The 26,322-nt window shown below is 40.5% G+C and overlaps 1 protein-coding gene across 5 annotated transcripts in view; it reads right to left on the reverse strand.

Moving 5' to 3' along the window:
• PRR16 (proline rich 16) overlaps window positions 1-16,592 on the reverse strand; it is a 230,346-nt gene extending 213,754 nt beyond the window's left edge. For 3 of the 5 annotated variants that reach the window (XM_006081107.3, XM_023744517.1, XM_023744555.1), the window contains exon 1: window positions 16,235-16,581. In XM_006081107.3, the coding sequence (XP_006081169.1) occupies window positions 16,235-16,573 (339 nt within the window). In that variant the 5' untranslated portion in view covers window positions 16,574-16,581. Of the gene's footprint in view, window positions 1-16,234 lie in introns of all 5 variants that reach the window. The other 2 variants (XR_002826403.1, XM_023744635.1) reach the window with 2 other exon arrangements.
• Window positions 16,593-26,322: the final 9,730 nt, after the last annotated feature.

Below are 26,322 nucleotides of genomic sequence, written 5' to 3' on the forward strand. Positions count from 1 at the left end.
CACACACACACATATATATATGAAAGCATTGTACTCAAGTCACACAATAAATTATATTATTTTAATAAGTATAAAATTATGTTTCCTGATGTTCAGGGAAGGAAAAATATACACATCCCTTCTCTGATTTTAAATCAAAGAATTATATAGTTACAGAAAATATATATGTATGTATGCAATTTAAAACAACTACTTAAAAGACTAGGCTTTATACTTCATAATTATTTCACCATCTTATGAGAGAAAATGGGGAATAAAAATGTATATGACATATTTTATTCTACAAATTCAAAACAGAATTATAACAATGTCTTCTAATTTATGTAGAGAGAAGAGAGAATATATCTAAAAGTCCCATGTTTCTGCAGCTTGTAGATGTAAGAAATGAAACATCTTTTTCAATGTCAATACTTGAATTGACAATAATTTAAAATGTTTTATGCATTTGCCTCACTTTTTAAAATCAGAGTATTTCCTGAGTCATTCTGGGTTTTCCCTTACTGTTGGGCTAAATGATTTTGTTTCATACTACTGACAGTCTGAAGATCTCTAGGAGTGGGGAGAAAATATGCAACCCATTCTAATTTGGTATCTATAGACTGAAAACTAAGATGGTTAATATTTTGTGCAAACTTAGACCAAGTTGGAATTGAATCAAATAAGCAACGTTGCTTTAGTGCATAATCTTTTCACAAATTAGTTAAGAATCACTTGTCAGATACAGGCATTTCCTTTCTCTCTTAATTTCAAGTCCTTTGCTATGGGTCTGATATCTGAGGCGGTCAGAAATTTGTCTTAATGATAAACTAAATGGTACACTATTATTATTCTATTTAACTTTTATTGACAAGCACAATAAAAAATGATGTATCCATGAATTTATTATAGGCTAAAGATTCCACTAAATGTGAGTCTCTTCTTTTTAGGGCACATTCTGATTTGACCCAGAAGAATGTTTTCTAAAACTGCTCCACAGAATACTAATTCCGACAGATGGTCTTCAAAAATCAGAATCCTTATTCCAGTAAGTTTGGGAAATAATAAATTATTGAGTTTGGCAAATCCTCTGTGTTTATAAGAAAGTGAGAGAGAGCGTGCATGAGAGAGAGAGAGAGAGAGAGAGAGAGAGAGAGAGAGAGAGAGAGATTACATAAATATACCATAACCCTTACTCAGAAAAAAAAAATAACAATCTGGAAAGAGTGAAGTTGTGGTCAAGACAATCCTGGGCTACCTAGTCCCAACTGATTCTCTTCATCACAGGCTTATAAAGAAGGATTCATTTGACTTGCATTTCGGTTAGGGTGACAATTCTGCATGCACAAGGAATATGTGCCACTTGCAGACTAAAAGACAGAAGTATAGGTGTGAATTATTCCATTCTTTTTCCTCCCTAGAAACCAGGTGTTCAGACAGCAGTATCAAAGGGGCCTGGGACCCTGAGCAACTAACTCTTCGGAGCAGAGCTTCTTCCAACTTGCATGGTAGAGTATAGTGTGCTGAACAAAAAACCTTTGTTGGGTTAAATGACTGAGATTTCAGGGTTATTTATTACTACAGTATAATCTAACCCACCTTAGCCATTACAATAGTTGAATTTTGAAAAGAGACTTTATATAAAACAAATTATAGATGTTCTAATACTGGAAACTCCTTATTCATTCTTTATCAGCTAAATGTACTTGTTAAGAAACAAATGTTAAATTTTCCTTTTCTAGATCTTCATTAAATATACTTCGCTGGCTACTACATGATAGGCACTGCTCTGAACTAAGTTGGTAAAGGAATGTAAAAGACATGCAAGGCACTTATGCTCATGGAGCATACACCCTGACTGTAAGGAAGAACATGCCCATGGGTAATATGCCCATTAAAAAAAAGTTTCCTGAGAAAAATTTTATGGTAGTCATAGCAACAAAAATGAACCATTAGTTATTTTTGTTAGAATGATAAATTGGATACTAAATCAAATTTGGGTATTTCTTGGTTCTCTTTAGCATCAGAAACCTTTTTGAGTATAACAATTAATTTTAAAATTTATTAGGAAAAATATATTCTAGGTAAATTGAAACAAATTTCACTTAATTCCATAAATACAATACAATTTAAATTTTTCTTTATCACTAATCAATTTTGTTTTTTATATGTTTCTATTGATTTAAGAAAGAGGAAGGGAGACAGGGAGAGAGAGAGAAACATCAACAATGAGAGAGAATAATTGAACAGCTGCCTCCTGCACACCCTCCACTGGGGATCAAGCCCGGAAATCATGGTTCGACGCTCAACCACTTAGCCACACCAGCCAGGAAAATCCTATATAATAAAAGCCTAATATGCAAATTGTTCAACTTAGAGTTTGACTGCTCGCTATGACGTGCACTGACCACTAGGGGGTGGCTCAGAACATGGCAGACATCGGCGACGAAGCGCTGGCAGTGGGCAGCAGTGGAGGCATTGCCGGCTCCAATGGGCCCCAACGAGATCAGAGCCATAAAGCAGGTGAGAGGGTGGTGCCAGGCCATGGCGGGGTGCCAGGCGGGGCTGCGGGGCTGCGAGGCTGGGGGTGTGAGCTAGGGTTGTGAGCCTGGGGGCGCAAGCTGGGGCCTGATCTCCACAGGCCACCCCGAGGGACTCCATCCGTGCATGAATTCATGTACCAGGCCTCTAGTTTGTTTGTTTTTTTTATAATACTGTACATTAAAGCAACATTTTTATTAAGAACTTTTTCTTAAATTTACAAAAATATTTTATTTTGAATGTTTACTTTTAGCCAGCCATGCCAACACAAAACTATCCTCCTGTATTAATAAAATTCGTATGCTTTCTATGATTTATAAGAAAGATATTAATATAATTCATCATTATTTTTAGCTTGCTACCTTAAAAAATATTTCAAACATTACACGAAGAATTTTATAATACATACATGTACCCTAAATACTTCTCCTATACTCTGTAAAAATATATTTTAAGATGTTGGTAATGTATCTATGTTTTATTTGAAAATTAACAAATATCAAAGGGAACTAAATCAGCCAAAGTACTACTGGCTATACTTTATGGTCAACTAGTACTTTAGTCAATGCCAACTTGAGGGGTACTATAGAGTGTGGCTTAGAGAAGGACTTCTGAAGACATGAATTTAATCAGTCCTCATACATTTACTGTTAGTATAGTGAAGAGTGAAATAAGATAACTTTATGTTATGATTGCATAGATTAAAGCTTCTGACTGAAAGACTCTTAATTGGTTTAACTTGCCTCACAATTTAAGACAATGATCATCTTCTATCAGCTTAGTAAGTAACAGCCTACCTTCAGATTCACTAAATATTGTAACAATAGTGTCCTCTCTTGTTATAGTCAGAAGATGAAGCTTATTGCCACATTTTTCATTCAATGATAGCCCTTGCTCTGTTTCCCTTTTCTCTCTGCAACATTGTTAAGGTGTTAGTATTGTTTCATTAAATCCCTTTTTCTTGAAATCCCATTGTCTAATTATAAATAATTCTTGGAATCCCCTTTATCAATTTTCCTGAAGAAAGAATGATAGGAACCAATAAGAACATAATATGGTTAGAAACATTTCAACTCTAAAAAAGAGCTATTTTACACTATAGAGATTAACCATATTAGGCAATACAAAATTATCAGTATATAAGACACAATCACTTTTAGTGGAGTGACAAAAAGAAAAGCATTATAAATACAAATTTGGATAGTTTCTTGATAACTGTTTCTCCAGCACAAAAAAAGACTATTGGTTTTATTGGCCAACTTGGCATTCTTCATCAGTACCAAGGTAACCTAAGAGGCTGTTGTTGAGTAATGGAATTCATTAAACATTATATATATGAGTATTAGGAACTTCAGAAAGCAGATGTTAAACTCTCAAGCATTTTGGTACATACTATCTGTGATTAATGAAGCAACCTCAAACAGCCATGCTGTGCCATATTATTCTGTATTTTTTAAAAATGTAAGTTTCCCCAAGGACATACAATATAGCCTGTTATAAATAAGGTTTAAGTATTGAATATAAATCTCCCTAAAAAAATGCACAGGGTGAATGCTGAGTTCTGAATTCCATTTTAAAAATGCATTAATCATTATAATATCAAAGTACTTCCAGAGAGTAGATACAGCTTAGAAAACAATGCCTCTGAAAGTCATTGAAAGCAATTTATTCTGTCTTTTTCTTTTTTATACTTCATCTGATAATAAGCAACTGAAATATCAGGATTTAAAGTGGCTTAAAATTTTTATGGCATTGCCCTGGCCAGGTGGCTCGGTTGGTTGGAGTGCCATCTCATGTACCAAAGAGCTGTAGGTTCGATTCCTGGTCAGGACACATACCTAGGCTGTGGGTTTCATATGGGGGTCAACTGATCGATGTTTCTCTCTCACATGATGTTTCCCTCTCTTATGTATGTTATTCCTAGAAATATCTGGGTTATTTCTTAAGGTAGTTTGAAACCAATGTATTTAAGTAATGTTCTGATATGTTAAAGCAAAGTGATGTAAATTAATTAAATATTTTAATTTCCATTTTCAAAGTCATTCCTTTAGTCAATATAGGTATGGGTTTATTTTTCACTTTGCATTTAGCATGTGGGAAGCTTTCTGTTATCATACAAACTGCCCAACTAAAACCTAGACTACAGTTATAAAATTTAAGGGAAAATCTGCAATATGGTACAGTCTTTTTAAAAAAGTTCAAGATATCCAATATTCTTCCTGACTGAAGTGAATAGATTGAAAATATACATATAAAAAGGCAGGATCAGATCCCACAAGGAAGAAGAGAGAGAATATGTTTTTCTTATGATATACTGAAAGTTCAGCAACTTGACAATATAATCTCCCGAGTAAAACAAAACAGTATCAATTAAGAACATCCTCTTTCTACATTAACATCTATTCTTTAGTATCTGAATAAGCTAACTATATAAGCACTCATTTTTTGAACACTAGAGGGAGTGCATAAAAGAAGAAAAAGCAGCCAAATATTGTTATTACCTAGTTATTGAGTATTGTATATAATATTGGACCTTTGCAACAAACTGCTTGTATATTTCTTACAGACACAGTGGAATGATTAAAACTCATTTAAACAGTAGCCAACATCCCTTTTTATATGTTCTTTTCCAGTATATTTAAATTTGAGAATGACTAATGGTAAGAAAGGTGAACAATATTCAAGAAACAGAAAAACCTAGTGCAGGCTGGAGATAAAGTAGCAAGAAAGGAGGGGAGAGCGATAACAGGGTAGGAAGGAAAATGTTTTGAGGCCTCATAACCATTGTTAGCACTTTGACTTTGAATGAAATGGGAAGTCGCTACAGGGATGTGAGCAGAGTTATGTGATATAGCTTTATCTTGACTACTGAGCTTAAAAAAAAAAAAGCTTAAGGAAGCAAGAAAGAAGGAGAACAGGAGGTTACTGTAGCAATCCAAATGGGAGGATGTTGGCTACTGATGGTAGCAGTGGAGGAGATAAGAAATGATCAGTTATGGGAAACCTTTTGAAGATACAGTGCAGCCAACCAGACTTTCTGGTGAAAACTGTACATAATGCATGAAAGAGGAGTTGATTATGACTCCACGGTGGAGAAGGATGAGAACACCATCAGTTGACCTGGAAAAGACTGAAAAGAATTAGGTTTTGAGGGAGGGAAGAGATCAGGGTTCAATTTTGGACGTGGTAAAGTAAAGAGATGAGGATATAGAAGAGGATTAGGCAGTCAGGGATAGGACCATGAGGGAAGGTGAAGTAGAGCATTGCATACAGGGGCAGAGTGTAGTCAGCTGACTGCACCACAGAGACAAACAAAAGTACCTAGAATTAGACCCAGCTCGGCAGGAGTTGCCAAGGCAACGCGGCTGGCTGGGGAACACTGGACCAGGCTAGGTGAGAACAGTGATGTCACCTCGGACCTGAAGTGGCAGTCTTCACTCAGGTCCTCCAGCTGGTGGGAACTTGGGCCTTGAAATGATTGGATGTTGCACAGAATTCTTTGAAAGAACCAATCAAAAGCCAGCAAAGCATATATTTACCTCTAAACAAAGATTAAGCAGTACCCGCTTTGGGCCCCCTTCCTGATGCCCCCCTGCGGCAGGGAGTCGTCTATCCCTCAATAAATTTTGCTTGTGACAACCGTATTTTTGTCCGTGAACTCATTCCTTAATTTTTCAGACAATGAACTCAGACCCAACTACCACATGTCAGTTTCCTCTTTGGATGTCCCACCGAGATTCACCCAGATCTAGGGAACAGTAGGAGACCTGCGGAATGGGTAAGCGAAACGGACAAGCAAAACAGGCTCTCTCTCTTCTCTCTCCCTTTCATCTGGAGGCAAAACCACTAGGCTCCTGTTGGCCAGTTAAAGGTGATTAGTGCGGCTGCCCGTTTTAAGACTCAGGAGATAGGCTCTCAGGGGACAGTCATTCTAATCCCTCCCATCCCAGGAGAATGTTGGAATGACTCTGAACCTGGTTTCCCTCTTTTTCTCTCTCCTTTTGCTGTTCTGCCCCAAACTGGGGTCCCTGGAGTCCTGACTTTGGTAGGTTGACCTGATGACTATGAGAACTCCTTCACACGGGAGCCCAGTTGAGCGTGAGTGGACAGCTTTTCCACATGGCCAGTCCCTCCTCAGTCCAGACTCCACAGGCATAAACTTCTTTCTCTCTCTCTTTAGGATTTACTGGGGGAAAGATGGTGTCCAGATTTTACACAGGTTGCTGTCAGTCATTCTCACCCACCAGGATGCCCTGAATATCTGCAAAGACTTACTTTTGTGTGAGCTTTTGCTCCAGGAGAAGTATCTACAATTTTATAAACTGTTAAAGGGGGAGAGGGGGCGGGCAGGGGAAGAGATTAAGAACCACTGTAGCTAGAAGACAATTAATTTCACAGATATATATATATATATTTTTTAACCTGGTATTTTCCTGTCACATGAACACAGCTTGAAATCTTAGAATAAAACTTGATATTATGAAAGAGGTAAATAAACGCCAATCTGTTAGCTTTCTTATAGTACTAGAGAAGAGGACCTGTTAAAAATCATCAAATTTGCTTTCTCTAGACTAGTATGTTATATGTTATCTGTAGTTAAAAATCTTTTTATAGTATGCCAAACACCATAGTAATTATAGCACAATGGGCATAGGTATATAATTTGACTCGCTTTAATTATTCTAAAAGTAAACTTATCTCAAACATCAAACTGCAGTAGTATTTGCAAAGTAGGAGGAGGGAAAACAATGATCATAAATATAAATTCTGTCTTAACAATGTTCATATATATTTCTTATCTAAAGTAGAGTCTAGAGAATCTTAATTCCTTGGAATCCTCATGTCCTTTCATTTTCAAAAATAAAAACAGCTTATGCCATTGTGAACCTCAAGAAGGAATATATCTGCAAAGGACTCCTCGAGGTTAATGGGACCCAAATTCATAACCAGTCTGGAAGCCACTGCTGACAGAGGCCTCTCATGCATGCTGAATTTCAGGGAAAAGCTACGGACTGCACAGTGTTCCTGCCATCAACATCAACCCTTATAAAGGAGTTGCTGGTATTGTCTTCTGACCAATAGGTGGAGACTTTCCCTGTCCAATAGGAGCTGTGTAATTATGACTTCATTTGCATCTTTACTGACTAATCAGAGCAGCTCCATAATGAGCAATCAGAATTAGCCATTCCAATAAATCAGGACAGTGATAGTTAGACCAATCAGACAGTGCAAATTTTAATTACTCATTTGCAAAAACAAAAACAAAAACAAAACAAAACAAAACAAAACATACACACACACACACACACACACACACACACACAAAACAAAAACGAATCAATCAGGGACTAAGGATTTTCTCTATAAAAGGTGAACACCTCTTTGTCTGGTAGAGTACACCTTTGGCTTCTGGACATGTGCTGCAATTCACAGGTTTGCAAACTGTTTACCTGAACAAAGTTTCTCCTTTTACCATGCCCTAGGTTGAGTTTTCTTGTTGGCTTCAGATTGGTGCCTTATATGGTATCTTTTATTGATATCATATAAGGCAACAGCTTTCCTGATTTAACAGGCCATTTTGATTTGGACATTACTTAGATATACCTATTTCCTCATTTAATGCTACTTTCTAGTTCTTGTTTATAGCTGAAGTAGTGGTGACTTGGTTTACTAGGTCCTATGGGAAACCTTAATTTAGAATATTTCATCCTAATGAAATAACTTTAAATATAATAAAAATAAACACATCTATCCATATTACACTGGAAAAAAATGAATAGGATTTTAGAATATGTGAGGGGAGGGTGGCTTACAATCAGCAAATTCACTTAAGAAATCTAATTATAAATATACCTACAACATTATTAGCCAGCTCAGTAACTTTGTACCTGGTAAAGAATTTGATAAGCTCCTATATTTGTCAGTCATACAAGAAAGCGAAACAACTGTCAAACTCTAAACATCTCAGAAAACTTAAAGATAGCACCTCCCTTCTAAGGCAATTTGATAATAACAAAAGAGAATAAAAGTTTCCCAAATTCCTTTATTCACTTGAAACAGCTATATACAATGCTAGATATCCATTAGTTGTGCCTTTATTTTCTCAGTCATAATACAAAAAAACTAATTGTTTCACTAATATTTTTGTTTAAGACTAAGTAGTTCAAAATTAATCACCTATTTATTTGGAAGATGCAAACTGCAAGGTCTAATTAACTCACTAATAATTTTGCCTCAATACTAGTACCCAAAATTGACTGAAATCCATAAAAACAATAACTGTTACCACAAAGAAACAATAAACTATACAAGACTTAAATTTAAAAGTTTATTAGCTTCTCTTGAAATTTAAGAAACAATGTCCACATATATACTCTTCCTGGGAGTAAATATTTGTGAAACTCCCTGGAAAACACTGGGAATAAGGATGGAAAACTAAAACTTTCACACCTTTGTCTTCTAATAAAATGTAAAAAACAAAAACAAAAACAAGTAGAGCTTAATAATAAATAGTGCTTAAATGCCTGGGCTCTCGTAATAAATAGCCTGGCATTCAAACCTCACTTCTCCACTTACAATGAAGTGATCTTGGGCATGTGACTTAATATCTCTGGCCTGTTTTCTTTTTTTTTTTTAAATCTATTGTTGAAAGTATTGCATATGTCCCATATTTTTCTCCATTAATCCCCTCTAACCCACCCCGCACCCTGCTCCAGGCCTTCACCACTACTGATTGTGTCCATTGGTTATGAATATATGCATACAAGTTGATCTCTTCCAACCCACCCACACCCCCCTTCCCTCTGAGATTCCTAAAATGAAATAATAATAGTACCTTTTTCATATGTTTTGAGGATTACAAGACTTAAATATAAATAAATTGCACTTAGAAGAATATCAGATACCAAGTAAAATCTGTCTTAGCCATTTTTATTGCCAAAAGTATTCTTTTTTTGTGATATTTAACAATAAAAAATTGGAAATAAATAGAATGTCCAATATTATGGGGACTAAAAAGTAACATAACAGATCTACATAACGGTTATGATATAATACTATTCAAGAAAGCAGAAATCACTGTGTATAGTTTCGTAATTTTCTATGACTTCATCTATCCTATCTAATAAAAGAGTAATATGCAAATTGACCATCACTACAACACACAAGATGGCCACCCCCATGTGGACACAAGATGGCCGTGACAAGATGGCCAGCAGGGGAGGGCAGTTGGGTGCAACCAGGCTGGCAGGGGAGGACAGTTAGGGGCAACCAGGCCGGCAGGGGAGGGTAGTTAGTGGTGACCAGGCCGGTAGTGGAGGGCAGTTAAGGGCAAATGGGCCAGCAGGGGAGCAGTTAGGCATCAATCAGGTTGGCAGGGGAGGGGTTAGGGGGTGATCAGGCTGGCAGGCAGGTGAGCGGTTGGGAGCCAGCAGTCCTGGATTGTGAAAGGGATGTCTGACTGCCCATTTAGGCCCAATCCCATCAGACATCCATCGAGGGGTCCCAGATTGGAGAGGGTGCAGGCTGGGCTGAGGGACACACACCTCCTGCACAAATTTCGTGCACCGGGCCTCTAGTGTTAAAATATTCATACAAAAAAACAAAGAAAATATAGTCAAGTGTTCAACATATCTATTTCTGTGTAACACTAAGGATAATTTTTATTTCTCCTTTAAAATTTTGAGATTCCCTCCCCGCCCCTCAACCAAAATTCTATAGCATACTGTATTGCTTCTGAAATTAGAAAAAGAAAAAAAGTTCTTTAAAAAATTACCACTTTGGCAGTTAGGTTGAGAGAGGGATGCATAGGTGGAGCACAGCAATGATGGGAACATGTCATTATACATTTGTCCACACCCATAGAATGCTGACTAGCAAGAGTGAACCATAATGTAAACTGCAGACTTTGGGTGATAATGATGTGTCAATGTAGGCTCATCAACTATAAACAAATGTACCCTTCTGGTGGGAGATGTTGATAATGAAAGAGGATATACCTGTGTGGGGATATGGGATATATAGGAAATGAGGGTGGGGAAAATATATTTTATTCAAACTTTTATTGTATCTTTTCTCCTACAGTTTGGTTTAAATAAATAAATAATTAAATTTATTTTTAAAGAAAAAAGTTTCCTTTTTTGTTTTCTAGTATGTTGTTTTTCAGCTTGATGTTAGTTATAAACATTTCAATCAGAACTGAATCAGCAGTCTATTGGAATTTTACCCCTCTAATTCTCAAAAATCGCCTAAGGAATTTTTCATGATTAGTTCTATAGAAGTTTCTGTAGTTAAATTTATTTGGGGAAAATATATTTTATTCAGACTTTTATTGTATCTTTTCTCTTACAGTTTGATTTAAATACCTAAGATCCTCAGAGCAGTAATGGTAGAGAAAAACAAAAAAAAAAAACGAAAACATAACCAGGGTAACAATAAAACCTATTAGGTTGGTTTTATTATCTATTATTTCACTATTACCTGAAGTAAACATTTATTTCTTACTTTAGTCTTGGATGGTTCTCTGCATTGGCAATAAAGACAGTAAAAGATGGTTATTGGTTATCTTTATTTTCTCAGAACCATTATGCATTTTCAGTAACATGCTAAGTTATCATGCTTAAGAAAAGAAAAATTAGAAAGCATTTTAGCATTTGGTAAACATACTCCAGTTTGGGGTGTAGACTGTTGAATTGAGTAGTAAAAAAACAGAAATTGCTACAATTGAATGAACTGAGCAATTTCACTCATTCACAACTTTAGAACTTGGAAAGCAATCGAGATTATTCTTTATAATTTGTTTTTGTAATGAATTTACATGCACAGACTCATGAACCAAAAAATGGTAGGATTTCCTAGAGCGATAAACTAAACAACTTTAAATAGATAAACCATTAAAAAAAACCACACACTTAAAAACAAAAATATATTGAAGATAATTGTTAATTATGTTTTCATCAGCCCCCAAATGGATTGTTTCCTATGGGTTTTCAAACTTTTCAAAATTAAACTTACTTTTAATTTGTTTCCGTTTATGAAAAATTATGGGTGCTCTCCAATCCACAGCCACAATGCTGACACACCTTCCCACCCATGAAGTCCATGAGTGATCCCAGGGCACTGATCTTAACTGGTTCCTGGTTCCTACATGGTAGTTTTGTCTACGCACAAGGCTTAGCCATATATGCATATATATCTTCAACCCACAGAGCAACCTTGTCACATAAAATTATAAATTGCAACACTGTGAAAATGTTCCAGGTTATAATCAGTCTAAACTAAAATAGAATTCACCTAAAGTAGCAATGAATTTTGTTTCCAAATAAAAGGCTGTTTATTACATATTTCAATTTCTCTCTAACTAATAAGATCTGTGATCCCACATTAACACACCCATTTGATGCAAAACAGTTCACCTCACCAGTGAGTTCTTCATAAAAGAGACAGGCAAATTGGTACCTAGAGATGTCAGGTTATTTGAGAACTATTTTTAAAAAGCAATGGATCTTTTTTCTACATTTCTAAAAATGGATGATCCCACACCTAAAAACCAGTAATAGTTAATTTTAACCCTAAAACTCTAGAGTTTCGCCACTATTTTTTTTTCAGTGTAGAAAAGAGCAACATGGATTAATCTTGTACTAACTTCCTATTCATTCCTATTTTCTGTTAATTCCTTCTCTTCTCTATCTTTTCAAATCTTATTCACATCTCAAAAAAAAAAAGATCCAAAATTTTCCTTTTTGACCTTCCATTTTCCCAAAGAACTTATCCTTCATAAAAATCTCCAGTATTTTGCCCTAGCTGGTTTGGCTCAATGGGTAGAGTTGGCCTTCGCACTGAAGGGCCCCAGGTTTGATTCTGACCAAGGGCACATGCCTGGGCTGCGGGCTCGATCCCCAGTAGGGGGCGTGCAGGAGGCAGCCGATCAATGATTCTCTCTCATCACTGATGTTTCTATCACTCTCTCCCTCTCCCTTCCTCTCTAAGATCAATAAAATATATATTTTTTTAAAAATCTCCAGTATTTAGTTGTAACACTTGGGATCTCTTGTATATGGCATTGATCCTTTTTTTGTTAATCATGGGAATCTGAATAAATTGTTTCTTAAAATTCATATCTCACCATCTTTTTAAAGCTTCTACTCTCTCCATCAAAGGTTTATCATACTACTAAGTACATAGCAAGTACTGGTTTATTAACCTACATATACTCACTCTTATTCTCAATTCTGCTTTCTTTCCCCTATTAGATCATAGTGAGAGTGGCCACTAAAAGCAGTAATGCCTTTTTACACTATTGATGTTCAAAGACATAATAAATGCATCGCAAACTAACCTTTTGAGCACACTGAGACTAGAAATTATAATTTATTCATCTTGGTAACACTAAAAGATAATATAGTATATAGCAGGTGCTGAATAAATAGGTTGAATTATACTTAAGGCTTTTCCATTATAATACAGAAGACCAAAACACCTTTATTACTTTTGAAAAGTCAATTTATTTGAGGTTTTACTAAATTCTGAGGACAGAATAAAACTGCTCTTAAACTTTGTAGAAATCCTGTTCCTCTTCTTTCAATATATAATCTAATTATAAATGGTTAAGTAATTCTTAAATAACTAGTCATAAAAACACCAAAAATAATAATGGAGTTTTGTTACTAATTATTGGCATTGCAAGAAGCTACTATTATGTTCAAATTGACCATACTACCTGAATTTTCAGGTTAAATAAAGTTCAGAAAACTTCTAAAAAGAAAACCAATTTCAAAATAACCTGAAACAAAAGTCCAATATTGTTGTTGAAGAGTTTATACAAAAATAAAGAGCAGAATATTTAAAAAATATACTGCAGTTTAGATAGAATAAAAAAGAAAAGTAAAACAAGTATCATGTTCACTGATACAGCAATCTAGTCATAATAACTTTTTAATTTCTGTTCTAATTTAATAAGAGTTCTCTGCTCACTTGTATCAAAATATATTAAGGCCTACAAACACAGCATTGCCAATAAAGGAATTAGAATTCTAAATATAAGAGTTTATATTGAATAAATGTCAATGATAAACTGTCAGAATTTTGAGTATAACAACTGATGAATTTATAGTGACATTTATAAGTCATAACTATAGAGACGAATGAAGTTTATAATTTACAAAGTTTCAGTTACTCCTCCATTAAAAACTACATCAAAGACATGTTCAGTCACATGTGCAGTATTATCTTTGAAAGATAAATGCTGGACAACTGCAAAAGGTTATAGGTTAAACATGCCCTATAAATATTTTGTTCTCGAAATAGCTCTCATTATATTATATAAATAGCCAACATTTCCAAATTCAGCCATAGTATAATACAATTCCATCTGCAGACCTAGGATGATGATATCCTCACAAAAATAATTAACAATCACAGCACATCATTTATCACTCATAAATTTCACTCTCAGGGGTGAGATTTTTACCCCAACAGGCCCTGGCAGCCAATCAAACTTCCAAAGCATCAAGCAAAATTTTATCTCTAGATCTGTTTAGAAGACAGATCCTTTCATTTACTTGGTTGCACATTATCTATGCTTTTTCATTCCTTTTATAAACTACCTGTTTTCCCCTTTAAATATTCTCCAGTAAATGAAAACACAGAAAGAGTAAAAGGAAGAGATATTCACGGACTCCTTGCTTTATTTCTTTGTGATTCTAACCAAGAGCCTTAGGGAGGTTAAAAGTTTCACGATAGCTCTACATGATCTCCCAATATTGACAGAATAACGAGGCAAAACAGCACCACGACCATGTGCAGCTTCTTCTCATTTATTCTGTCTCAAGTAGGGAATGAAGTGACACATCTTAAGAAAGGATATGCCCATAGATGCGGAATTTCATTTGACTTCCTTTTCTCTTAAGCCTCCAACCCTCCCCGATAAGACAGTAAAATACGTTACGTGATGATGTAGTTTTCCACATGCCCCCCCCCACCCCGCCTTAGAAACCTCAACAACTATAAAGCACAGTTCTGCCAAAAGGAACATGCCCAAATTTGTTCATTTGTACAACGTCATAATGTTTCAGATGAAAACACAGCCTGCCAAAAATGTCAAATGAAAGGATAACAAAGAAATGAGCAGCATCTTTAGACTTGAATTTGAATGCATAAACTCGCCATCTGTCAACCAGTTGTGAAGTAATGATCCTAGAGAAGCCCTGCAAACATGAGCAAGTTTTATCCTCACATCTATCAGCTCCATCAATCTCCACTCTCGGGACCGCAGCAGTAATTATGCTCTGTCTGTGGAACACCTACAGGAATGGCATTTGCCACGGCAAACAGAACTCTGCCCATGAATGGGCCATTTCAGCAGACTTGCATTTGCTCTTAGAGGTAATGGGGATTGGGGAGAGGAAGGGTGGGTGGGGGTGGTAGGTGGGGAGGTCTCTTTCCTCACATTTGGATTGGAAACTGGACAGAGGAGGTTAATCTCTAGAGGCCAGACATCCAAACAACCTTCAATTTCCTCCCACTTGGTCTCAGAAACAAGATTACAATTTTGGACCTAGACTAAGCCCCCACCCCTTCCCGTCCCGCCTCTGCACCACCACCTCAGAAGTTACAGTCTTAGCTCTGGAGCAACTGCGGGGTGCGTCCTCCCAGACGGAGAAGCACACCGGGCGCCCATTCGGTAGCAGAACAGTGGGCTGGGACTCTGCCCACCAGCTCTGCGACTCCACCAGCTGCCAGCCGGCTCGCCGGAGACCCACCCCTCCCCAAGCCAGTCTTCGCCCCCGCCTGGAGCAGCAGCCTGATTTACGCAGCTCAGCCCAGATACTGCCTCCGCTTCTTTCTCTCCGGCGGTGGGAGGGCATAAGTGGCATAGATGGGGAGCGGGAAAGAACCCAAACAGTCCCGGTTCCCAAGAGCAAGTGGCAAGACCCTGGCACACGTACAAAACACACACACACACACACACACACACACACACACACACACACCACGGATGCGCCAAGCTCCCCAGGTTCCATGCCAAGTGGGAGACAAGAAGGAAGGGGGTGGAGGAGAGGCCCAGAGTTACTAGGAGAGACATTCGCAGGAGGGCAAGAGATGCCTCAGAAACTGCGAAAGTGAGAAAGTCCCGGACCCCCTCCACATCCCCAAGTCTGGGCTCTCCTGCCAGCAACCGGGTTCCCTCCTTTCCAGCGGGGCTCAGAGGGCGGGGAGGAGAGCTGGAGCCGAACCTCCCCCCAGCTGCCCTCCCCGGCCTGGCCCAGGGCCCGGAACCCGGCCCCCCTTCAGCTCCAGCTTGGGGAGGCTGCCAGGCAAGGACAACTTGCCAAAGGACCCCAGGTGAGCAAGAGGGCAGGAGAGGAGCAGCTCGCACGCAAGCTCCGGGCCGGGCTGCTCATTTCTCCCTTGGTCGACACACCCCCGTTAGCCCCCTCCCCCGACATCACACACACACAGAGATCCGGAGACACGCGCGCGCTCACCCCTCCCACTATCCCAGGTCCATCGATTAAAACACTAGTTGATTTCTTCCTGGTTTTTTAAAAAAGTACAGCAACTCTTCTCAGGAGTCGCCGGAGCAAAGAAAGTCTGTCTGCAGGCTTCTTACTATAGTTTCCTGGGAATTAAGAAATCGGGCGGTCCCTAGTGAAAACCGGACCGACACCCCCGGGGGGCAAAAGGGGCCGCACTCCTTCCCCACCCCTGCGCCGCTCACCTCCTTAAGTTCCTTGGCCACGTCCTTCAGGTCGCCCAGGACTAACTCCAGATCCTCCACGATGATCTTGATCTGTTCCTTCACCTTGGTCTTGGAGCCTGCCGGCGGTCCCTCGGCGAGAGAGGACGAGGAGGGGGTCCCCTTGGACTTGGAGGACATTCTTTGGGGCCAAACGAGGCAGGTCAGCGGAGGGGGGCAAGCGGAGGTGCTGCGCGCCCCCGTCCCTGGCGCTGCTGCGACCGCTGCCGCCCCAATCGCCCAGCATCTTGGAAGCACTCTGCGCGGCGGGGGTGGCTGCGCTCGGCGCCTCGCCCGGCGGCCGCACTGTGGTGCTGCCATCAACTCCCCGAGACGCGCGCTCGGCGCGGGGCTTGCAGACGGGCGAGCAGCTGCCTTTCGGCCGGCGGCGCCGGCGGTTTGGGAAAGGCGGGGGGGCTCCCCGGGCCCGGGGGGGGGTTGCCGGGGCCGCGGGCCCCACGGGTTGTTAAACTGGGAGGCCCCCGCCGGGACCTTCCCTCTCCGGATCTCTCCCTGAACCCCTGGCCTCAGAGGGCGGGAAGACAAGTTCCTGCCTTGCCCACCCCCATGTCTGGGTCGTGAAAAGCCCCCATCCCCGCAGCCTGCCCTCTGTCTTCTCACATCTAGACTAGACTCCTCCTGCTTCCCCCTCGAGCAGAGACCCACCACGCTTTCCGATCAAGTCGGAAAGTCGCATAAATCGGGCCAAGAGTTGGATTTAGGGTCAGTAAAGCGACCCTACGTGTTTATCCAGGACCCAAGTATGTCCAGAAGGCCTCCAATCATTCACAAAGCGACTAAGAGGTCCACAGAGGTGTTCTTACTTCTGCAGAAATCAATAGCGACCGCTCACCCCCTGGAATCATGAAATCAGGCAGTGTTCTTGAAAGAGGTTGCCCAACCCTGTGGATTCCACAAAACTAACAGCGGGTTTATTAATTTTAAGTCCTTACACCAAAAATCCCCTGGAAGACTGTCTGAGTCATCTTGGCTGTACTTATCTGGGACAGCGATACTTTTTTTTTTCTTTTTTCTATTTTTTTAACTGTCCTTCCTCTTTTCGTGACCTATGCTGATGTATGTTTTGGCCAGAGGAGAAAAGTACCCTGTTTGGATCTCCTCTTGAAGGAGCTGAATAAGAGCCTGCCTGGGACTTTTCTTCCCTTTTTCTTTCCCTCCCTCCATTTCAAATCTCCTGCTATTAAATAAATAGGAAATAACTTCCTGATGGTTCTGTCAAAAGGACCCAGGGAGGGGAATTAATGGGAAGCCTTCAGTTCCATTCTCAGTAGGTAGCTACCATTCTCATTACCTAAGTTTTCATTTCCTTAGTAGCAAACCCATGGGTTATTAGCTACTGACCTGGCAGACTGGTTTCTTTTATTTTCTTCTGGGCACACTATTCCAAATCATTATTTTAATAGGTTTTGAATTTTGGTCATGTCTTAGTAGGGCTTTCTGCTTCTTGCTGCTCACACCCCAGGTCTATCCAACACACTTTTATCTCATGAAGACAATCCTGACCGCTCTCCTCTTCCCAGTTCCTTAAGCCCCTCATAATCCATCACTGTCTTCATTCTGAACAAGTCATCTTGACACAATCTTTGGGAGTCATATTTGAAATATGAAATAAAAAGGAGACAACAACATTAAAAATAGAAACTTAGAAGTGGTGTCAAATGAATAACAGCATGGAAAAATCAGTGGAAACAGAAGGTGGAAAACAGAGGCCACTGGAAGGGAACTAAAATAAAGAATAAAAGAAACAGCGTGCAGTAAGCAAATTGGAGAGAAGAAAAGAGAAGAAGTAATTACAAGTGTTAAATGAACAATATGCTTGAGTTCTTTGAGGTTGAGATAAAAGATTTTTTTTTAAGTTCTTTTATCTCTGTAGGCCCTTTACTTGATAAAGATGTAACAGTGGAAATAATTGTACCATGGTTACAAACTCCCACACTGGAAATCCCTGATCTTTAATGATATTCTTACTTTTCGTATCTGAATAAAGATGAATGGTCAGAAATAATCGCAGATAATATGAGAAAGATGAGAAGGTGCTGCTCCTCTAGATTTGAATATTTGACTTTCAATAGTAGGCAAGTGAATAGGAAAACTCCAAAACCTCAAAATAGAATGACTTTAGGGAAGAATATTGAAGAAGAGAGAATTGGTGTTTTCCTTCCCACTGATAAAATAACCATCTTACAGTATAAGAGTATTTCCATGATACTATGAATTACCTTCACTAAAGACTGAAAACAATTTGTTGTCCTACAATATTTATTGTTATTAATGAACCAAACTATTCTAGCTTAAAATCCAATCATAATTATTTCTCTAAAACATACCATCCACACCCACATCACCAGTTACTCTTAAATAATGGCTATCCTCTGTCTATATCCATATCTAAATACAGTATGGAATTACCTGAAAAGGAAAAGTTAAACTTGGCTCCCAAACTGGAAAGCTAGTAGGACCCCAGCAGTGGTAGGTATCACTATCTTCCAGTTATTAAGCAGCATGGGTAAAATATTCAGAAAAGAGGAAATTTTATAAAGAGAGTTAAAAATATTGAGCGGAAGGAGGCAGGATGAAAGTGACACATGGACAAATAACATTTATTTACTCCCTATTTTTTTTATTAATCTTATGGAAAAATCATTTATTCTTTTGGCTCATCTTGTACTCTCTCAGAGATGAGTATATATGATGTTTTAAAGCCAAATTACGGGGACCAAACAACAAAAGTGATACCTAATAAAATGTCTGATGAATCTGTCCATAAACTTATGTACTAATGCTAGCTGCAAATGAATACATATTCAAACCATATCACTTAGAACAAACATTTCTAAATAGAAAAGGAAGGTCTTACGTATAGAAGTGATTGCGTACCAAGCATTTTATTCTTTCTTTAGTCATCATTTTCTGAGTTTTGCAGTAGGAACGATTGGATAATTATAGGAGATCATCTGATATCTTTTTTTTTTTTTAGTTACAAGCATTTAAAAGTATTTGTGTGTGTGTGTGTGTGTGTGTGTGTGTGTGTGTAGTATATATTGCAGTCGATCCCTAATAACCTGCACAAGGAAATGCTATGACACGGACATAATTTTTAATTCACAAAGAGCTCAGCAATATTCCCAAAATATTTTGTCCCATTTTTGTTCGCAGTGGCTCTTATTGATATACCACCCTAATAACACTCATCAATTCTCAACAAAAGTAGTTATGCGTAATATCACTCTCAAAAGAGACTTTTAGTTTTCTTTCTTTTTCTTTTGTATGAACTTAATTTGTGTTTGTAAAAGTTAATGATGTTATTAGAGCTTTTTGAAAACTTGAAGGGGGGAATGACAAGGTTGTCTGATCAAAATAGCTTTAACTGGGATGGGAATGGAGAGTGGCAGAGAAGGACATGAAAGTCTAAAAGAGAAAATGTTGTTGAAATGCAACAAAGAGAAAAATTAGAAAATGTATCCTGATATACATTGATTATTTACATACTGCGTAGGTCTGGCAGTGGTTCTCAAACTTTGGCATACATTAGAGCTAATTAAAACAGATTGCTGGACCCCACCCCTCAGGGTATGTAATCCAGCTTTTCTGGGGTAGAGTCTGCAATTTGCAATTTAACCGGTTTCTAGACTCCTGGAAAGGGACCACATCCTGGAAATTAAAAGAAAACTTCAGATTTCTTTTTAGCTAGAATAAGCCTTAAAGATCATCTAGTTGTATCACTTTACATTATGTTTCATATCTAGGAAATACAATTGGGAGCTGGAATCCCATGTTAACTCATATATTTTGTGGAGGGATAATCGTGAGTTTGGAGATTGTCTCCTTTTTATGTAGCACTGCTTTTGGCATGATGGCTCCCTATGATAGATGCATATTGGTAAAAACAAAATAAAAAAGTGATCTAGAAGTTTAAATGCAAATACTCATAGTATCCTGAGTAATTAGAACTGTGTTTATGGCAAGGTAGCTGCTCAATAAATACAGTGGGGCCTTGACTTACGAGTTTAATTCATTCCGAGACCGAGCTCCTTAAGGAGCTCGTTAAGGAGCTCGTTAACTCAAATTACTCTGTCAACTCAATGCAAAAAAATTAGAGAGAGACACCTGGTATCTCAAAAAACTTGTTAGTTGGGACACTTGTAAGTCAAGGCCCCACTGTACTTGGAAAGGAAATTAATGAATCAAAGTGTTACCATTTCTGTGTGTTTTAAGATTAACTCAATTGAACAAATAAATGTTTTAACAACAGAAATTAACCAAATTTGTTATGTATTTTATATGGGTGTTCCATAGGATATGGGGCCCCTCAAAAATTACTTTTTAAATGACTACTCTAGGCAAGAATCTACACTATGGAATAGACATGCCACTAGTTTTAGCAAAACTCTCAGCAGGAAAAATTAGCTAATTTTTCACATGACTCTAATATAAAGTGAGATTACTGCACAGTATCTCTCTTGCCCTCTTTTCCAACTGTAGTTGATTTATTTTACCTGATCTTCAAAGTCAATATACACTTGAGTTTTTTTTTAACCTTTACCCATATGACAGAAACTAAACTTTTCCTATATTAACAAAGGAAATGGTCTCATAGCTGAACCATAGAAGGCTAGGATAGCAACATCTTCAAATAGTATTGGAGTCAGAATTGCTAGGACCATTGGGCCTATTTCTTTCTGTCTCTATATCCCATCACCATTTGGTGGATTGGCTTCTTTCTCTTAGACAGTTTTTCCATAAGGGTAACCTTGGTCCCTAGATCACATCTTCGAAACCTTGCAATTAGAAAAGAAAGAGATCATCACAGAAGCTACCAGGAGGGGACTTTGATAGGTCTAACTTAAGGCATGGACATAGACCTCAGTCAATCACTGTGATTGGGTCCATTGCAAAGCTGCTATTTCAGCTGTGCCATTCTTTTCTTTTTAAAAAAAAAATATTTTAGTGATTTTTTACAGAGAGGAAGGAAGAGGGATAGAGAGTTAGAAACATTGATGAGCGAGAAACATAGATCAGCTGCCTCCTGCATGCCCCCTACTGGGGATGTGCCTGCAGCCAAGGTACATGCCCTTGACAGGAATCGAACCTGGGACCCTTGAGTCCGCAGGCCGACGCTCTATCCACTGAGCCAAACCGGTTAGGGCAAGCTGTGCCATTCTTATAGAAAATTCATATATTTTATCGTTGACTCTGGAGCAACATGGATTTGAACTGTGCAGGTCCACTTATGGCCATATTTTTTTTTCAATAAATACATTCAGCCCTTCATATTTGTGGGTTTCACATCCACAAGTTCAACCAACCATGGATCAAAAACAGTATTTTTGAATTCCCCAGTCACTGAATATTTCCACCATAGATGGAAAATACTGTTTTTGATTCATGGTTGATTGAATCAAAGAATGCCAAGGGCTTACTGTAGAGGCAAAAGTTATAAGTGGGTTTGCAACTGCCAGGGGCCTCAGTGCCCCAAACCCCAGAGTTGTTCAAGGGTCAACAGTATTTAATTACCATGCTTTCCCAGAAGGTGGTCGTAAAATGATTTATTCTAACAAAATCTCTGTATATTATAATTTTTCTGCTGCATGGAAGTGTCTTCAGGAAGCAAAATCATTTCCAAATTCACATAAAGAAAGACACCATATAAACTAGTAATGATTCTACTTTGGTCAATAATGACTGGTCCAACTTGGGTAGAGCTGGCTCCACCTGTGACCTATTTCTCCTCCAAAAGAGAAGATGTGCCCCTGGGAAAATAAAAACAATAGATATCCACCATATAGCCTTTGGATTGGATTATATGTCTTACTTTTTTCCCCCTCATACTTATAGATAGACATTTTGTAATTGTTTTTGCTTCCCAAAGGTAGGTTTATTCAAGACTTAGAGTTGGCAGTTTACCCATGCCAAGAACCACAAACCCCCTCATCCATTCCCATCGCAGGGGTCCAGCTCTAAAGATCTCACCTAGCCCAGGTCTACTAAAGTATTCCATATGTGCAAGCAATCCTATCTAATAAAAGAGAAACATGGTAATTAGCCATACCTCTGCTACCCTTCCCATTGGCTAATCAGGGTGATATGCAAATTAACTTCCAGCCAAGATGGCGGCCGGCAGCCAGGCAGCTTAAAGCTAACAGGAGGATTGCTTGCTTCAGCGACAGAGGACTCCAACGTTCCCCGCCTGCGCTGCTGGCCTCTGAGCTTGCAGTTTGAAACATTGTAACAAATATAGAAGCTAAACAAAACCCCAGTAACCTGTTTTCAGTCAGCCGGGATCTCAGAGCTGGAGTCACAACAAAGTTTCAAATACAGAAGGTAAACAAAGGCCAGAAACCTGCTTTCAGCAGCTGAGCCTCAGAGAGAAAGCTGGCTCTCAGTTCCAGTGACAGCCATAGAAGGTAAATAAATGCCAGAATAAAAATAAAAGAAAAAAAGGAGAGGTTTGGAGCTTCAGTCACCCGCCAGCCTGAAAACAGCCCTCAGCCCCTCACCCAGACTGGCCAGGCACCCCAGTGGGGACCCCCACCCTGAAGCAACAAGATGGTGGCTAATTTGCATACTGAAGGCAGGCAGCAGCAGGCAAGGCTGTCTGCGGTCTGGGACCTGGATCTGTGACCCTGCCAGGCGGGGGGTAGTGCTTGAGGCTGTCCGTGGTCTGGGACCTGGATCCATGTCTTTGCGGGCAGGGCGGCAGTGCTTGAGGCTGTCCGTGGTCCCAGGACCTGGATCTGTGACCCTGCCGGGCAGGGGGCACCGCGGGAGGCTGTCTGCAGTCCGGGACCCAGATCTGTGACCCTTCCAGGCGGAGGGCAGTGCTTGAGGTTGTCCGTGGTCCCAGGACCTGTATCCGTGACCTGGTGGGCAGGGGGGCAGCACAGGAGGCTGTCTGCAGTCCGGGACCCGAATCTGTGACCCTGCCGGGTGGGGGTCAGTGCTTGAGGCTGTCCACGGGACCAAGACACGGATCTGTGACCCTGCCAGGCAGGGGGCAGCGCTTGAGGCTGTGCACGGTCCTGGGACTCGGATCCATGACCCTTCATGGCGGGGAGGCAGCCATCAGCGCCCAGGAGTGACTGCGCAAGATCCGCCTCCTGGCCCAGAAGGTGCAGGATCACAGGGACAGCCACCGTGGCGGGACAGACTGACGTCCTCCTGGCCACACCACGGGGGTTTGCGGATCTGCAAAGCCAGAGGCCTCCGGTGTGCACATACCCCCCTGGCATGCGAACATCCCCCAGCACACTGTCACCCTCCGGCGCCTGCAACAGTTGCAAACCAAGGCGTGCACAAGTTCCCCCCACCTCTCCACCGCACTTCCATCAACCCGGCGTGCCTAACACCCCCACAGGATGTGCACACATCCCCTCTGATGCTCTCACGTCCTTTGGAGAGTGTCTGGGTGTTCTGGGTGCTGAGAGTGGGCGCCTGTGAGATGACAGTGAGAGGGTGGAGTGGTGATGCCCTGTTCCCACGGAGGCCAGTGCAGCTACGAGATCACCTCTGGGGAGTTAATGCAGGTGCTGAGGCAGGAGCAGGTGCAGACAGACACACCTGGTGGGCGCGGGCGGCCCTCTCTGAGGTGCCTTTGGTCAGCGTTCAAGATCAAGAGCACAGAGGCAGAGAGGAATTCCGTCCTCTCAGTGAAACAGTGGGATAGTCGGGGTGACTGTAGAGGAGGAATGTGCACTTTGGGTGCCAGCACCCATGAGTGAAGGCTGCCCTGATTGAGCCTTGCTTGCTTGGGGCCTAGTGCACTCCTGCAGGGCAACGGGTGACAGGACGTGCTTTTCCAAATTAATGAGAGAAAACATTGATTCTCCTGCTGCCCACGAAGGTGGAAAGTGAAGTGGGGAGACATGTGGGGAATGAGCAAGGTTCCCTGTCTGGGGGTTCCAAATCTGCTGTTGGTTTCTTTCACCACTGACTAGCGATATACAGGGTGTCCCCCCAAAATGTATACACACTTTGAATACCTACTAATTCCAATAGTTTTAAGCATAAGAAAGGAACAACAATGCAGCTGTTATCTGTTAAAAGTGTGGGCACAAATAGGTAGTTGGACATTCCCTGAGGGGTCTCAGATTGGAGAGGGTAAAGGCCAGACTGAGGGGCCCCTTCTCCCCTCCTACCCTAGTGCATGAATTTCGTGCACTGGGCTACTAGTCTATCTATATAAAAGCCTAAGTGACCATCGCAACCGAACGACCAACCGAACAGGCTGCATGGGGCGACCTGGCCGGCAGGGGGGGAAGTTGGGGGCAGGTAGGGGTGATCAGGCTGGCAGGTGGGTCAGTTAGGGGCGATCAGGCAGGAAGTCAAGTGAGCGGTTAGGAGCCAGTGGTCCAGGATTGTGAGAGGGATGTTCGACTGCCAGCCTGGTTGTCCCACGCAGCCTGTTACTCAGCCATTTTGTCGTCCCTACTCTTGCACGAATTTCGACTTAAATAATTACTGTCTTTCACACAACCAGGGATCGGGCCTAAACCAGCAGTCGGACATCCCCCAAGGGGTCCTGGATTGGAGAGGGTGCAGGCCTCCCTCCCCCCATGCAGGAATTTTGTGCACCAGGCCTCTAGTCTATAATAATAAAAATGGAATATGCTAATTAGACCAGATGTCCTTCCTGACAACCTTTTGGACAAAGCTGGAGCTGCAGCTGCAGAATCAAGGCAGCCTCTGTGGCTGCGAAGGAGAGATCCAGGCAGCTGCCGCAGCTATGAAGGCCTACTCTTGCACGAATTTCGACTTAAATAATTACTGTCTTTCACAGAAGTTTTCAAGAGTTTCTATTCATCCTGAAACCCTGCAACCTGTGCCTGACATCTCATTCTACCTCTGAGCTGCAAACTATGGACCAAATAAACACTTGGAGTGCGGGAAACGAGTTAAGTCGGCTCGCGTGAATTGCGCGTACTCCGCGGGAGCCGTCTTTAACTTAAACTCGGTTCATATAGATTTGCGGTGGAGTGCGGGAAACGTGTAAACTCGGGCCGATTGTAACTGCGTATTACCAAATATTTGTTTGTAATCCACCCTTTTGGTGGATGGAACAAAACCAAAAGACAGAGCCATCTTATATTTTGGCAGGAAATTCACCCGCACTCCAAGTGTAAAGAGAGAACTTGAGACTTGCAATACTCAAGAATGCCTACTTATGTGGCCAAATAGGTGTTCTTAACTCATGATCAATTGCACATGGCTGGGTGGCTCAGTTAGTTGAGCATCATCCTGTAGGAGGTGCATAGTGGAGGCAACCAATTGATGCTTCTCTCACATATCAATATTTCTCTCTCTCTTCCTCTTTCTCTCAAAATCAATAAAAAATATCCTTGGGTGATAATTAAACAAACAAGCTAACATGGTCAATTGCCACTCTGTGCAGTTTAACAGTCTAATAGCTTCTTTCCATGAAAGGTGATTCAGCTGCAACCAAGGAAAACTTGCTGTTTTAGTAGAACCCAATACACCCTACTAGTACCCTACTAGCACTAAGATAACTGAAAGTCTTACTCAATTACTCATGTGTCCAATTGATTTTAGTAGATACTTGGGGATCCCTGTCTTTATTACGTTTCAGGGTTATTTTTCCCCCCAAGGAAGTGAGTCAGGGTGGACCAGGAAGCCATATTTGCTTTAATAAAGTCAGAAAGGACAGAGAAGTTGGCAGAGGTTGTACCCCTCTCTCTGCTTATAAATCTGACCTTCAGAAATATAAAGTCAGGCCCTGACAAGTGTAAGGTGGCCACCAATTTTACCCACTGTAAGGTGGCTAGAGTATGCGCTTTCAGTTCCCCATCTGGAAATTGGGATGGGATGACCCAACTATGAAAACAGTCTAGAGAATTCTGTGTGATGCTAAAATATAAAGATTTAGTCACACTGCCAGTCTGAGCTAGTGGACCTTGCTACAATAATTGAGGTTCATAATGAAACTACTACTCTATTAAAATAGCATGCTACTTCCACTTTTTACCCCTCTCTCTCACCAAATGCCTATGCCTCATGAAGGTGGGCTTCATAACAGCATTAGTGGCCATATAAGA

Source organism: Myotis lucifugus, unplaced genomic scaffold (genome assembly GCF_000147115.1).
Source record: "Myotis lucifugus unplaced genomic scaffold, Myoluc2.0 scaffold_0, whole genome shotgun sequence".
Taxonomy (NCBI): Eukaryota; Metazoa; Chordata; class Mammalia; order Chiroptera; family Vespertilionidae; genus Myotis; species Myotis lucifugus.